The 16,907-nt window shown below is 31.9% G+C and overlaps 2 protein-coding genes across 3 annotated transcripts in view; one reads left to right on the top strand and one right to left on the bottom strand.

Annotated features, from left to right (window-relative positions):
• The window catches only part of LOC117168917 (protein phosphatase inhibitor 2), a 24,400-nt gene extending 17,965 nt beyond the window's left edge, over window positions 1–6,435 (top strand). The window contains exons 4-5 of the mRNA XM_033354874.1: window positions 5,049–5,214; window positions 6,225–6,435. Of these exons, the coding sequence (XP_033210765.1) occupies window positions 5,049–5,214; window positions 6,225–6,282 (224 nt within the window). The 3' untranslated portion in view covers window positions 6,283–6,435. The remainder of the gene's footprint in view (window positions 1–5,048; window positions 5,215–6,224) is intronic.
• A 77-nt stretch (window positions 6,436–6,512) lies between these two features.
• The window catches only part of LOC117168916 (methyltransferase-like protein 17, mitochondrial), a 25,914-nt gene continuing 15,519 nt past the window's right edge, over window positions 6,513–16,907 (bottom strand). The window contains exons 5-10 of one of the 2 annotated variants that reach the window (XM_033354872.1): window positions 12,861–13,014; window positions 11,395–11,538; window positions 8,018–8,107; window positions 7,648–7,795; window positions 7,421–7,559; window positions 6,513–6,788 (exon numbers count right to left, since the gene is read on the bottom strand). In XM_033354872.1, the coding sequence (XP_033210763.1) occupies window positions 6,647–6,788; window positions 7,421–7,559; window positions 7,648–7,795; window positions 8,018–8,107; window positions 11,395–11,538; window positions 12,861–13,014 (817 nt within the window). In that variant the 3' untranslated portion in view covers window positions 6,513–6,646. The remainder of the gene's footprint in view (window positions 6,789–7,420; window positions 7,560–7,647; window positions 7,796–8,017; window positions 8,108–11,394; window positions 11,539–12,860; window positions 13,015–16,907) is intronic. The other variant, XM_033354873.1, reaches the window with a different exon arrangement.

Here is a 16,907-nt window from a genome sequence, read left to right as displayed (position 1 = left end):
TGAAAACGTAAAAAAAGTCGCGAAATTGCAAATCTAAAAGTTCTGTGAAATTGCCCATATAATTTTTTGGAGGTGTAAAATCAGTTTCGAGAAGGCGGAATATTTAAAAGACAAAGTCAATGTTCTGAAAGGACGCCGGCATGCGGAATAATGCTTAATTCATTTTTGATTACATAATATATATTCGCATATAAGTATATTATACTTATAATTTAATTATTTCATTCTTCAGATGTTCATAGAATTTAAGCAACTACTTGTGATTCTGACTGGCATATAATAGTTTCTTTAATTCATACTTTTTTATGTATATTATGTTAAAATTCCTATTTCTATTTATACGTTAAATTTCAAAAATCACAAAAAGTCATCTATGAGTTGGTCGGGGGAAACAAAATTGACCGACAAAAACCCGGGAATTTAAAATTGCCTGATCACTAGATTGAACTTAAATATATGTTATATTGAGTGCAAAATTCCCTCATCAGGTTCCACCAGGCGCGGAAGTAAAAAATGTAAACACCTATTTTTTCAAAACAAATTGGGACATTTACCCTACTGTTCAAAAACTAAAAAAATCTGTCCTTTCATATGAAGTAATTATTATTACAATACAGGAGCAACAAATTAATATTCTTCTTTTATTGAAAACTTATTCTGAAGGTGTAGGCAATACCCCTGTTTAGAACGGCTGAGTGAAAATGCTAAAATTAAACGAATCGTGGGAGCTAAGAGACAAAAATTTTGTGGCATGTAATCCGAAATAAGTAAACAACAACATATTTAAAAACGGTTAATCTCTTCTGTTTTCTTTTCTGATTTGAACAGTTAAACGAATTTCCTATTGGTTCCAAAATTTTCGCGAATTTTATTATTATTTGTTACATGTTATTGTTATTATTTTTTATTTTTATTTATTTATATATTTTTATTTTTATTATTGTTATTATTATTTGTTACATGTTATTATTTTTATATCAGAGAAAAAATATGGTTTCATGATGTTTAAAACGTTTCAAAATCAGGAAAATATTTTTTAAAAACATTCTTAAATCACGAAAAAAAATTTACCATAAAAGGAAAACGATAAAACGTTTTTCTGTTTCTGGCTGAAGAAATGTCAGAATTGACATATTCCAAAGATAACAGATGAAATTCACTATTTAACATGGTAAATATTATAAGTTAAAGACGCAGTATTTTTTACAATATATTTCAAATTTTGCTTATATTCGTATAAAAACATTCCAAAGTAATAGTATACTGAATTCTTATTTCATGATATCAGGTGAAATATCTATCAGCAGTGCATGTGCTATAAAACACGATTTTTCCAGATTATGTGGTTTAAGAACTGCATCTGGATAAAAGTGCACTGCTTCAGAAAAAGATTAATTTTGGATTTGTATCTGATACAATCTATATTATAAACTTAAAACTTTTAATTTGAAAACAATTGATTCGGAAGCGTATTTCATGGAAATTGTCTGTGTAAAGTTCTCAGGACTCACTAGTAAGACATGTGGCTGTGAAATTTTAAATTTTAAATGAAAATATGCGGAAATTTATAAGTACTTTTAACAAACTAATATTGTAAATACTTTTAGATAATACAGTTAATCTATATCAAAGGAAGTATAAAATTTACTAGACAGTTTCGAATATTACCAAGATAAAACAAATTTATACTCTTATTTATTTGAATAAATAGTTTAATTTATACATTTAATACTCTCTCATCTGTCATTGTCTATAAAAAATACTAAACAATTAAACGGCATGCCCCAATTACAACAAAAGTGAATTAAACCAATGAGTGTAGAAAAATATCCAAGCAATGATGCAAAAAGTAATATAAATTTGATAAATAAATAAAGAATAATGTTCAACATTGCTGATATTTCTTATACCTTATTGTCCGTTAACTCAATTCTGGCACATGTTATGAAGTGTTTTATGTAATTTATTAAAGAGTTTATTGTAAATATTCCCAGACCAGTCAATAACAATTATTTGATGCCTTGTTGAATTTGCTGCTTCACATGTGAGAATGGAATGAAATTGAGGATTAGACCAGGTTTTTGCTGCTTGAAAAAGTTATGAAATTCAAACTTATCAATCTAAATGTGTTAGCAATGCGAACACTTTGCTAATATAATATAACTTTGAGACTAATAGCAATTTTTAACGCAAGGATTTACATGAAAGTCAGGACGGTAATGAGCTGGAATTTTAGTTTTTTATACACTCCGCCATAGGAATAATATGTCTAAATATCTCAAAATTCAGAAAAAAAAGAAAGTTTTAAGGGCGGTAGGGGGTTAAAAACATCATTTTCGAAAATATCTACTTGTTGCAGATAGTACATCTAATGACGCACAAATCTGTACACAACATTGAAAAATAATAAGAAAAGGGATGATATATTTTTTAAAAATTAAGGTTTTTATTTTCTTAATGAGAAACATGTGGAAATTATAGATCATAATAATGTCTGCAAAAAAAGTTGTTAATACGATTTTATAAAATACAAAAAAGAGTTGAGAAGACTACTTACTTTATTTAAATTCCCTATAATACTATAAACACTGCTCTTCTGATTACAAATTTATGTTAAATTTAAAAACACATCATATTCCCTATAATAATTCCAGTCCAAATGAACAAAAAAAATGTTGTTCGTGTGTGTGTTCCTCCTTAAAAGTACTAAATCAAACAAAATTATTACATTAACAATAATTATATTGTTAATATAATTTAGTTCTAAAAATAACTTTTATTTTTTTAAGTGCGCCAGGGTCAGTTCAGCCAATGGCGTTTTGACTGTTTGCACTTAATTGTAAGGGAAAAATATAATATTAGGAATAACAGTGATTCGTGATCGGTATAAATAATAGGCATAGAAATTACTTTACTGAGTATACTAAAGTTCATAAGTGAAACCAACTTTCTTTGAACACCAGGAACATCGAATTGTGCGCTATACGCCATATGCGCCGATTTTTAGTTACAAAATAAGGTTCTATAAATTGTCAAAACTCTATGAATTTTACTTTTTAAGTTATTGGATGTGGATAGTATCTGCACCAATTTTATCTCAGGATTTATATTTTATGTATATTCAATAATAATGTATTGTGAGCATATTTTTAGTTATTCGTATGACTTTCGGCTTCTTTCATCAAAGATTTATAATATTAGACAATTTCTGTATTTTCCAGCATTTTTTTTAGATTTATAAAATATTTTTGCATTACTGTAACTTCTGGATTTAACTCTATATGGGTTGAGAATGCTTATATTTATAGGCCTTTATAAGTGTACGACCTTGGACTTGAATGTAAATTATTTCCAATTAGACATAGTGATTTCGCAATGGATTGTAAACAGATGGAAATTAACCCGTAGCCGACCACTATTTTCTGATGTTCTTCTCTCGCCCGCTTGGTTCCACAGGTACCCATAATATAGACAGGGTGCGCCATCTAGACAGGACCTATTTCAATGTTGAATAACTCCGTCATTTTTCAGCCGATTTTGATAAATCAGCCAGATTCAGAAACGTCAGTCTATGCCATTTAAAACATGGATCGATTTACGCTAAGAAAGCGGACTGAAATTGTAGCGCTGTACATTGAAAAGAATCGTTCAACTTTTTTCTATGGGGCTATTTGAAGATTAAGGTGTATGCCAGCAAACCGAAGACTATTGAAGAACTAAAAGCTAATATCACAGCGGAAATTGCTAATATTACGCCCCAAATGTTGTCAAATACAATTCAAAATGCTCAAATAAGGGCCGCTTTTTGTGTGTCTAAAGGAGGCGGTCATTTGATCGACATTTTATTCTGTTTGAATTGTCAATAAATGGCATTGTATACCATAAATAAATCTTATTCATTTTCCAAAATCGGCTGAAAAATGGCGGGCTTATTCAACATTGAAAAAGGTCCTGTCTAGGTGGCGCACCCTGTAGATGTTCAAAAAGCACTTTTAAATCCTTATTTTTTAACTTTAATATAGTGAAATAAATTTGCTTAAATCGCATAAATACGAATTTATAAGAAATGTGCAAGATTTGAGAAAGTGACTTTTTCTAGCATTTTAAGCGATAAGTCTTTTAATATAGTTAACATAGAATAGAATCTATAATAGCTTATAGTAAAAAAGAAAGTAAGAAATATATTTCGGTACTTACATAATATGTTTTAACTTACAAATTAGTGTATACACATGGCGCATTTAAGGGGAGGCGGTAAAGTTTACAGCGTAAAAAAACACTATTTTTCAAATTTTTTAAGAGTATGGATTAAGCAGATGTATTTAAACTTTTTTTTACATTATTAAGTATACTTTTGGCAATATTCTGTAATTTTCTCTTTTGAAAATATTTAAAAACAAGCCAGTGACAGATTGTCCGAGAACGTCTTGGAAAAAAAACAATTTGCGGTGTTCACTGTATCTCGGTCGGAAATGATTTGAAATCAAAAACCATTTAAATTTAGTCAAAGTATCATCAAATCCTCCCCCCAACGTTCTCTGATTATTTATTTTTTGCATTTAAAAATTTTTTGTGGTCATCTAAAGTGTAATCTGCTATTTTCCACGAAAAATTCCACCATTTTGGGGGTGGAAAACACCTTTCATGTAAAAAAAAATTAACTAAACGTTGGGGGGAGTTATTTTATATCTAGAAAATGTGTACCAAGTTTGAAGGAGGCCTGTGGACCCATGTGGATGGCTACAGGTTAATATTATCATAAATTCTAGCATGATATTATATCATACTGCATCGCTCATAATGCATTATTGTGATTTGAAAACACACTTACAACCAAACTTGTCATTACGAATCTTGAAGACTGGATAAGTGTTTTTCAAATTTGTGGTTAAGGAATAATTGATCATCTACCATTTCCACGTTTCCCGATCTAGTGTCATCCTGTAATTAGAATTTAATTTTAATAATATTGATCTGATTTTATTGGCAGTTTCTCTAAAATGGTTGTAACCTAAGTCTTATAATTTTAAATATTTTACAATTTACAGAGAAGAGGAAAGCGTTCGAGGCGAAAAGAAAGGGCCACTATCGAGAATGGGAGGCAGTTCAACTGGCTCGAAAGAAGCTTTTAGAAGAAGACGAGGAGGAAGACGAGGAGGATGCCAAGGAAGCATCGAGTGGCGATGACGAAAGGATTTCAAAAACTCAATTCAAGTGCGTGCCATCAATTGCAAGTGAGAATGAGAATGAGAGAAAACCCGAATGAGTAAATGTGTTCGAAAGCAGCGTTGCGAATCGTCCATAGAGAGATATTTTTAGAGGAATATCTTTTCACTCATTTGTGATTCTTTTCGCTCTCTGCCTTCATTAAGTTTTCGTACTTCCGTAAAGTAATCGTTGCGCAATTTGTGCGCCTGTAAATTGTGGCTGGTAACGCACATTGACTTTTGCTTCTTTCATTTGTGTCGTCAAATGTTTACAAGCAGCTTAAAGTAAGACGCATGTCACCAAGAGGGTTTTTGCTATAATACGACGTACAATTAGATTAGCGCTAGCATCGTAATAATGCTATTAGTTTCAACACGTTATCATTTTAGGATGTTCAGCAGAACAAAGGACGTACATAATCTTTATTCATCAGCTTCCCAAAACAACCAACACCAATTCGCTAATAGAGCTAATTAAATACTGTTAATAGATTTCTTTCAAAAGGGGATTCAGTATTTAATGGAATCAATTGAAATCAAATGTGAATTGACAGAGGTGTAATTTTAAGTATTTTATTGTTTTTGTTGTAGCTAATCATAGTATATTTTTTTGTTGTAAATACTAAGAGTGCAAAACCCCATTAGAGTATGGCGAAAAAGCATACATACTTATAGATAAAAAATTCTGGTTTCCTATCGTAAATGTTCCATCCATAGAATTTTCTTCTCTGCTTTAGAAAGAACATCAGCAGCAGTTAATTTTAATATATTAACTGGATAAAATCAGACTATAAACACATTATTAGAGTAAGTTATAGTGTAATAATGATGTATAGTTTAATGACGGATAGTTTAATGATGAATAGTATAAGAAATTAATACACATTTTTATGGACAGTGCACTCACGCATCTTTGAATGACGAATAGAACTGCGAAAAATCGTGTATATCTAACTAAGCTCTTTAACCTAAGTTCGCTTTGGTCTCTTTGCCGTTAATTTGTACAATTTTTGACAGAAAAAGCCAGAGAAGAGACCAATCTGGTTCCGGATGTTCGAGATGTCAGACGTGGTGAATCTTTGTACACCACAAGCAAAATAAATAAGAAAATCTCTGCGCCGCCGACAGCTATTTTTTGTTTAACGAAATATTTTATTTTCGACGAAATATTGTTTTGATTTAATTTACAAATTTAATAAATTATTTTCTCAAAAGTTTTCTGGCTCAATTTTCTTGTGTTGTGATTTTTAGCATAATTCAATGTTCCATTACCGTATCTGATGTGAGTTTAAATACAAAAAATAATTTAAGAACTTTGAAAGTGTTTATTGACATATTATAACAAGGATTGAAACTGTACATAAATCGAACTTACCATTGCAGATAAATATAACATCAATTTTCATTATAAAAATCACAAGAGATCACAAACACATTCATTACTCTTTTTTTGAACTACCTTCACTTTCTTCCTTGTCTCCGCTCGAACTTTCGTTTTCGATAGTTGCATTACTTTCAATATTTTTTACGACTGGAAGTCGATCACCCCATCTACTGACCCTTGCGCAGCGGTAAAGGTTCCTGAAATTTATTTCAATTCATTGTTTATTTTCTACTCGTATAAACAATACGAATAATATAGAAGTATTTTAAATTGAGAACTAGTCAACCCGCAATCAAACTGCATTTACAAACTTTACAACAATTTTTAGATAAACAGTAATAAATACATTTTACTTAATTGGGATGACGTTACGCATTTTTTACAAGCTTTCATTTGACTTGCTCTGTGGGTATATGTGTGTCAGGCTCAAATTTTTCATTCCAATTATGACATATTTCTGCATATCCGATCCGCATTTATGACCTTTGGAGTTCTAAACTTTGACGCTCACGCCCTTTTTTGAGTGCCAATCTTGTTATTTTAGCAGGAAAAAATTCCGACGGAGCGGCAGACGTTCACCTGACCGAAACTATAAGGTTTTCAACCAGAGACTAGGAACACCGTATTAAGGGTTTTTCGGACTGAATGCAGGTTGTCGGGTTGAATACGGGTTGGCGAGCTGAATGCGAGTATACCCTTTAAATTCACGAACAAAACCTTTAAAAATATGCAAGTACCCCATTTCCCTAGTTTCCGCGCTCCCGTCAAGTTATCAGCCATTTTCCGGTGCAGCACTAGACCGTAAGAGAAGCAGTGTTTTTTAATTTACCTTCCATGTTTCGAGCGAGTGAAAATGATCTCTTCTAAATTTCCAGAACTACAACACATTCGACAAAATGCGTGTTTCCCTCGCTTTAAAGTTGGCCTAACTAAACGAGGCCAATCGCCATCTGTTTCTGATCTGGTTCCTACGTTAAAGAAAAACAATTGAAATTAATTATCCAAGAGATTTCCAGCTGTGAGATGTATTATAAAAACTTAACAAGGGGGTTTTACCTTTTTTTAATACCACGTATGAATAACGTTCAGATTGTGTGGTCACATTGCCTATCAAAGGTGAAGAAGTATAGCCTACTTCAAAATTACAAGGAGTATTGTCTGCAGATAATCGTGGACATGCTAGATCGTGTGGACACTGAAAAATCTTGAATTATTTTTAGGTAATAAAACAGATTTTTAAATTCTGAATCAAGCAAATAATTTAATAATTATTTAGTACAATATTTAAAATCTGGAAAATTAAAAAGTTGACTGCACATGCAAAACTCCACAAGTCAGAAACTTTGAATCTTAAATTATTGAAGTGAAATGATTTCTCAAAAATCGAAATCATTTGAATTATAATATATGTATAGAACTATCTCACTGGAGCAAATGCGTGGGTCACATCCTTGTTATCTGCTTCACTGGACGAATTTGAAAGGAGTAAGACGAAATCTCTCGCCTCATTCACAAGCTGCTCGAAAAAGGTAAAATTAATTAAATGCACTGATAAAGAATAGATTAACCAATTTTGTCAGGTAACTCCATTTTATATCATCTAAGTCAGTTACGGTCTATTTTTTTTAATGTTGACAACTTAAGCATTATCAATAATCATACTAGTTTTTAGGACTTACTGAAAACATAAACTTTTAAAATTATTTTACAGTAAACTTCTTCCTATTTCCGCGACCTTGAAACGTATACGTGCCAGAATTTCAGATATGGAAGGGCCCCCACATCTACCGCGATTCATCAAGATGTTTTTGTCCAGAAAAGTTCATTGGCTCCCTGGGCCTCATATCAATAGGTCCACTGTAAGCTACTTTTTTAACTACGCATTTGCCGAAAGGCATGAATCTATTAGAAATCAATAAATACTATCAATAATAACACAGTTAATACACCCGATTCTCAGTATTTCGCGGTTTACTAAGTCCTAGAACTGCTGGCCCATACAGTTTCTTAGCTCAATGGGCGAGAGACAGTTGCGACTCTCACCTGGGAAGGGCTGCAGTGCGCGAGTACTCTGTCGAGTATATTGCGCATTATCATGCATTCCAATTGGAAACGGTTCAAAGGGCCCCGATTTGAGCAGTTGAAGAAGCCGCAGGACCTTAGCCTGCATGCATGCATGCATCAGTCTTTTTCAAGTGGCTTTCAATTGTTTTTGTTGACGTACGACATTTTATCAACTAAAAGTCAGTATAATAGAATCAAACAATGACTCAAATATTTGACAGAATAGTGAGTTTTATGGCATGACGTAGCAGTTATGGAAGGATAGGCGGAAATGTCAGGAAGATTAGCACAGTGCTTGACATTGGAGAGCAGACAACTTTTTTGGATAAAATATTCAAACGTGAAGTTAAGTTTTAAAGGTCTGAATTTTCAAGTGTAGAATACTAGGATAGGTGAAAATGTCAGCAGCCAGGAACAATTACTACGTAAGAACTGCACATGCATACTACTTTTTGGAGAAAATATTAAAAACGTAAAAATAATAAATGTACGATTAGTAATATTTCTCAAGAGTAAATGTATTTTCTCAGTCAGAATCTCAAAAGTGGCTCGATGCGATTCGTCAAGAAATTAGGTGCTTAATCGCCAACGACACATGGGTATTAGTCGACATACCCACTAAAGGAAAATTAATCCGATGCAGGACTATCCTAAGGAATAAGTACAACCCAGACGGAATTTTAAATCAAAGGAAGGCCAGAATGGTATCTCATGGATTTTAATAACTCCGACTACTCATTGTACTTTCAGCGGAAATCGATTTAGTGGTCTCAGAACTGGACATCACAGCAGCGTATCTGAATAGAGATATCGATACATTAATCTACATGAAGAAACCAGAGATGTTGCATGAGACTCTGAAAGAAATAGTCAAGATTGACACCGACGATGACGGCCAGACATGACTCACACAGTGAACATGCTGAGCCAATTTAACAGTTGTTATGCTCGACGTCATTGGGAAGCGGCAAAGCGAGTGTTACGCTATCTTCAAGAAACATTCAAAAGGAAGCTGGTCTTTAGAAAGAACAATCGAAGGATGGTTGGATATGCAGACGCCGATTGGGGTAAATGTCACCTAGACAGAAGATCTTATTCAGGATACTTTTTTATTCTATCTGGAAGGGCTGTGTGCTGGTGCTCACGCAAAGAACCGTAGCCTTATCATCGACCGAGGCTAAGTACATAAGCATTATGGAAGTCGCCAAAGAAGGAATGTTCCTTAGCACTCTACTGAGAGAACTTAAATGTGATGTCCTGGCTAACATTGTAATATTCAAAGACAATCAATCTGCTGAAAAACTTGCAAACAATCCAGTCTTTCACTCAAGGTCGAAGCATATCAGTATCAGATATCATTTCATTAGGAAGGCTCTTCAAGATCATCTGCCCAAGAGATGATAGCAGATGTGATAAAGAAGCCGCTTACTGTACCGAAACACGAAAATTGTGTAATCGGACTGGGACTTCGTGAGTAAAAGAACTATCAGTAGTTTAATTGATGGGGAGTGTCAGAGATCAAATAAAAACATATTTTAAACTTTCCCGCTCATCATAGATGTCGCGTTAATCGATATTATATATTACTTCTACGCAATTCTCATCATTGTCATTCTTATTGCTTGTGTAACCTTTGTTAAAATAAACGTGTTTAATCTTGGAATACTTTGTCTCCTCGCACTTATTTTTCCCAACAAAATGAAAAAATTCAACAAATTATATGATAAATAAGTCCTAAAATCCTGTTTGATTATTATGTTTAAGAATAAAGATTGTAAAAAGAAGACCCCAAGTATAGTAAAACCCTTCAATAGCCCTTCCGAGAATTGGCGCCGCACCGCAGGAAGGTATAGCAGGAGCTGCGCGGGGTTTGCGGTTGCGACTCAGGCGTGAACAAACAAAAGCGAAGCGGGCTAAGATGAATTAGTTCCCACCCACCGTCAGCCCCAAAATCGGCGCTATAAAAGAGTTTCACTGTACAAGAAAATAATTAGTGAAAAAGTTACGTTTGAAGTGACTGCAACAGCAATAGTTCCACGGATAAGATAACCAATTATGCATTTTGTTTCACAAACAGAGGCGCTTTTTTTAAAAGTTATGTAAACTTATGTTAGACATGCTAAACAAGATAGATGAATATGACAACCTATTGAATTGAAGTGCATATTTATTAACTAAATCAATATCAGGAAACTAAAATAAGGTACTAATTATAGTAAAGTTTGATGATTGATGTGAAAACAAAGTCTCGCCATATTTTCGTGAAAATTTTGTTCAAAAAAAAAAGAATTTTAAATTCGAGAGCTAAACATATTCCTGCAGCTTTGTAGACATTTTTTATATTTAATAATATTTAAAAAACTGCTCTTATTATTTCTTTAATTTTGATTTTCACGATTAAAATAAAAATTAAATGTCTTATTAAAAAATGGTCTGAAGAAAATTTGGATTTTTCCAGCTGTTTCTTATTTTTAAACAAATTTTTCAGCATTAATAAAATAATGCTTCTTACTAAAAAATGGCCGTGCACAGTTTAACCAGAAAAATTAAATTTTTTATCTTTAATGGGATGCCTCCTATATTCAAAACGTTTTTAAGGGTTCATACACCTAAAAAAATCAAATCTCTTGTGACACGATTTGCACAATTCACGCAGAAAATGATTACTATCCGGTGAACTATAACAGGTTACAGTTTTTATTAAATAACTACAATGTTGAATAACTTTAACAATCTCACATTAAATCCTGCATTATTTCCGTTTTCGACAATAACCAAATAACTCTTCGTTTTATTCCAAAGTTTCATAACTGCGTCCAATCTTGTTTTGGCATTCGGCAGCTCTATTAAAGAGTATGCGCTCACGACGATATCATAATTAGGCTGAGAATAAAAAAATTGAATAATGAACATGTAATTTCAAGGTTAAAAAACGATTATTTTATGTATTAAATTGTTATCACTGTAACTAAAGTAACGTTCAAGTTATTTTACTTTAAAATGGAAAGAAGTAAATGCAAAGTTATTAAAATTACACAGTGTCTAGAGAAATTTCATTTTCAGTTTCCCGGACTTTCCAGATCAAAATTAACATTTTTCCCAGCTTTTTTCTTTTGCTATGTGTGTTTCATTTTCGCAGCTCAGCATTAGTTAAAAAAAGTACTAAGAGAAACAAGAAAAGTTAAAAAAATTATTGTTTTATCAGGATCTGCATGATTTTATCGAGAGGGTCGATGTAAGATAAGTTTTAAAGAAAATATCTGGAAAACATTGGATTAGTGCACGATTTTACAATTTAAAATCATTAAGATCTATTTCCTCAAAGTTCAGATTTTGGCTGAATCAAAGGAAAAAATAGCACAGTCTGGTTAAAACATCAATTATATTCTATAGAATATAAGGTCAAGAAAATTGTATTATTTACACTTTCTTTCGCCATATTTCTAAGAGAATAGTCAAAAATATTTCAACCTAGTATAATATATTAAATGCAGAAATGTTATATATTTTACCCTACTTTAAAAAACATAATTTCTTTTATTATCAAAAATAGATTATTGATCCTTGAACTTGTGAAAAATGTTCAATATGAAATATTCGCTTTTCAAATTAATGATCTCTAAAAATGGAACATAGAAAAAGTATAACGAAATTTTCAAAAAGTGATTAGAAAAACTTTTACCATATATGCGTTGATTACAAATAGTACAAATATTACTGAGAATCGTACTAACAAGAATAAAACGTAAAATTTGAAGAAAAAAAAACTTCTAATTAAAAATTTGTCAGAAAAAAACTATGATGTTCAGAAGAACATAAGAAGAATTTACTGGAAAAATTCATTTATTCGACTTTTTGAATTTTTTACTCTGCTTCCTGAATTTTCCTGATCGCTAGACACGCTGAAATTAGTTGTATTTTAACGCTTCCAGATTTTGAATGCTCATGTAAATTAAAACGTTCAGAATATAATGGGTTTGCGAATATAAATAAAGCTATCTTATTGGTATACGCAAAATAAACTAGTCGTCATTAGAAATTTTCTCTAGTTTCATAAACTACAAAATTTCAATAAAATCTACCGAATGTCCTTTTCCATACATTTTGTGTAGGCTTCCTTCTTCTATTGTGGGATACTTTTAGAAAAAAACTTTAAATTTACTCTAGTTACGGTAACTTTTTATTTTTTAATTATATATCCTTACTCTTAACGACATAGGCATAAACTGTCGATAAAAAATTCCATTAAAATTTGGATGAGCGATTTTCATTATTGTTTCTGATAGATTGCTGATGTCAAGAGAAATATCTACATTCATATACTCCTTAATGATGTTTGGCCACTGTTCATTTGTTGCCCTAAACACAAAAATTTACCACCAAAACTATAAGTACTAAATTGATGTTTGCATTTAAAGTGTAGATAATATACGAAATACCACTGCGAAGTATTCACTATGGATGCATATATTTATAGTAATTTTATGAGCATTTTGCTTCCACGTCAATCACTGTGTCTTATTACAACGAACTACTTTTTAAATCACAGTAGTGTTATATTCAAAGGTGCATGGGTTGACAAAATGTTGACCATTTTAGACAATACGATTTTCGTAATCAAAAAAATGTCTTAACCGCCTAAATTATTATTATTTTTAAATTTAAGACTACATCGAAAAAGTGCGAAAGTATAAAACAAAGAGATCAAGGAATGTATTTGTGATGGATACGAATGTTCAACGTTGCTAAAGTCGCGCGACAGGGCATGTGAGTATAACAAAACAAAATATAATAAAAAATCTTTTAGTATATATAAAATGACGATTCAAAAAATGTACGCATATAAAAAAGGTTTGATTTTTTTTAAACTTTATAAATCGCTATTGGTAGATCATGGAAGTTCATCGAAGGTGCGAGAATAATGCGTCTCTAAAATGGAAAAAAAATTGAATATAGCTTTGTTGTATTCGCAATATCAACAAAACAAAAAACTGTCTAATATTGTAAATCTTCTTCTAAATCTATTTTTGTTTTGTGCATACAGCCGGTTTCCGGCGAACAATATTAAAAATAACCTCAAATTCTTGTAAAATTGCAAATCTTCTTTGAAATCTACATCGATATTTTTTGTGTAATACGCTAAGCCTCAAATTGTTTTCAAAATTAAAAAAGGTATGAGCGATAAAAACTCTAATGAAATCAAAAAACGTACATTCGTAAATTGATGAGTAATAATTTTTAATATTTAAAATCTAATATATATTTTTTTAATATCCTAAAAGAGTATATAGTGGCATGATTGGTGAAAATGTATTCCACCAAGTAACCCCTTTCCGGGTTCCCCAATCATTTTGCAACATTTGAGTGCCTATACATAAACCCGAAGCCCCAGAACCGACCAGAAAAAAAATCCTGGCTACGACGCTGTCCGGGCGTACGAATTTCCTCAGCCTTCAATTTAACCGCTTAAGAGTGTTCAAAAGCACAAATGTTTTTTAATTCGCATAAAGATTAAAAAAATCATTTTTCTTATTATAAATGGAATTATTTGTATATTTAATTCACAGAGTAGTATAAGGAGACGCCGCTCCCATGTGGCCTTTGGAAAATTTTGACGCATATATTCGGATTTAGTTAGTTTGCATTGTAAGTAGCGTCTATTGCGGAAAATCGTTGAAATACAAGTTTTACAAATGGTATTATTCCTAATTAAAATCGTTCCAAATTGCACAAATTCAGACTAAATTTTGAAAATTCAACAATTTTATCAGAAAAGATTTTATATTGTATCATTTATAATTCAAAGCTTACAAAATGTATATCAGTTACCATGCAACTTTGATGCCACGAATGCCATATTGACATTGTGAAAATGTAGAGGTTTCGCATTTTTCCACAAGAGGCGCTTCGACCGATGCAAACTGAGTCCGAATTTACGCATCCAAGTTTTCTGGGAGTGGGGAACTACTTTGTCACTTAATTAAAACAAAATTTAATTCCAGACATAAAACAACTTGAAGTAATGAAAAACAAATCAGGTTTTCCTGGGTTTCTCATAACAATGATAGCAAGATTTTCGAAAGATATCGTTATACCATTTTTTATATGGGAAAATAAAGAGAGTAAGGGAGACCACCCTACAGTAGATAATGATCCTACAGTATATAATAATTCATTCAAAATACTAATGTACGTAAAATAATGAATTCAATGTAATTAATAGTTAATACATTATGCGTGGTAATGTATTAAAATTAGAATGAATTATTCTACTGATATTTCTGTTCATAATTATTAATTACCTAAGCGAACAAATATATTACGTGCAAGACACTGCAGTCCCGCTATAGAAGCTGTTTCGGGAGTACCCTTTATCTACTTCGTACAATCTCGAGACTCACCAAATCATAAACAATCAGGGCCGTGTGAATAATTTCTATTGGATTTTCGTCTCAAAAAATATTTTTTTTTGTTGTATTTTTGCCATTTTGGTTTTATAACATCATAATGAACGTGAAATTTTTTGTCCTCGAAAATCAAACTTTATGAAAGTACTGATTTTTAAGTATATACGTATATATTTCAGGGTGACCATCTTAATCGAAGAAAAAAAATTCCCAGTCATTTTCCGTGTCTTTCTCGGTTCACAAACATTTTTCACGGTCAATCAAATAAGAAAATTCAAACTCTAAAACTAAACATTTTTCAATTTGAAGTAAGAAAAACAAACTAACAATTAAAGCAATCAAATTGGAACTCTTGACTTTTAAACTTGTTAAATTGACGTTTTAAAATGTTTTAATTACAAATTTTTGTATTCGAATGCTCAATAATTTACATGTATAAAATGGAAAGTAGTAACACTTTCCAATTACATTTTTTTTAATGAAATGCAAATTAACTGCAAATTTAGACGTTATAACTTTTATAAATTACAGAGTTAAAAGATTTAGATCCATGAACTTTAAAATTTTCAGAATTTTATTATTTTCAGAAATTTTAAGCTAGAAATATTGAACATTGAAAAATAAATATTTTTGTAATTGAACACTTCGTAAATTAGAAGTTAAATTATTTTAATTTCAAACGTTTTTAATTTATCATTGTCCGAGTCGTCAAGTCTGGATTTTGGAATTCTTTAAATTAAAAATGTAAGCTTAAAAATAAAACTCTAAAATGGAAAATTTTGAAATTAAAAGATTTTCGAATTAGGCATTATAAAGTGAATGGTATCGTAATTGAAAAAAATAACAATTGAACTCGTTATTTTGAAAAAGTTTAAAATCCAACTTGAGCAGATTTTACTTCTAAAGATTGAAAATTTCCTGGTCAAAAAATAATTTCTGAAAAATAGACTGTTTTTAGGCACCTTATTTCACTGCGTCTAAAAGCTTGTATGTTTCTTCGAAAGATAAACGCTTCCTCTTGTTTTCCTTCGATATTTTCGTGATGTTTGATAATTACACCTGGTTATTCAACGCATAACCTGAACAATGAGTAACTGAAAGGCTAAAAGCGAACTGAAGCGAATATCCTGCGACACTTTGCAACTGTGTGAAAATGGCTGAAGCAGACGACACGATTAGCCACCGCGGATACTGCCCGTTTTTTTCATACGTTCCTGCGTTATTGTGGCGTTGCTCCGCTGACCTATCAGCGTCACTCTCTGGCCCCCTTGGACCACCTTGTCCTCTATAACGGGAACTTTTCTTGCGGGACTGCAGTGTACTGTGTATTCCCAAAATCAAAAAAATTTCTTGATATAAACAAGTTCAAAAATTTTGTTTTATTTGCAAAAAAGTATTCGTAGACCATAAAAGGTTCGTCAGTATAAGTGTGCGGTGTTCGTTCGAATTTTCAGTACAAATTTGAACACGCTTGGAAAAAAATCTAACTGCACAACAAATCTGTGATCCCAGATCTGAAACGAGACGCGGCCCAATACTGAAACCGGTCTATGTCCGTGTGAATATAGAAGGAGCATTGACATATATATATATATATATATATATAAAATTAAAAATTTGTCATAAGGACAAACCGCAGGATTTCGCCGGGAGTGGGTGCTAAACTGGAAAATTGCACCCGCTCTCAGCGAAATCGCGGTAAAATTTCAGCCACAACCACGTCTCACGACCGTGAGATAAGTGGTTACAGTCTGTAACGGAATCAATACGACAATCTAGCAAAAGCCTCGTGCACCCTCAGAACACGGAGCGACCCAAGGACTACCGCCGTCTGCATTTTCCCGC

The sequence above is a fragment of the Belonocnema kinseyi genome, chromosome 3 (assembly GCF_010883055.1).
Source record: "Belonocnema kinseyi isolate 2016_QV_RU_SX_M_011 chromosome 3, B_treatae_v1, whole genome shotgun sequence".
In the NCBI taxonomy this organism is placed as follows: Eukaryota; Metazoa; Arthropoda; class Insecta; order Hymenoptera; family Cynipidae; genus Belonocnema; species Belonocnema kinseyi.
Note: the sequence above shows the minus strand (reverse complement) of the source record. Positions and strands in the feature narration are given on the sequence as shown.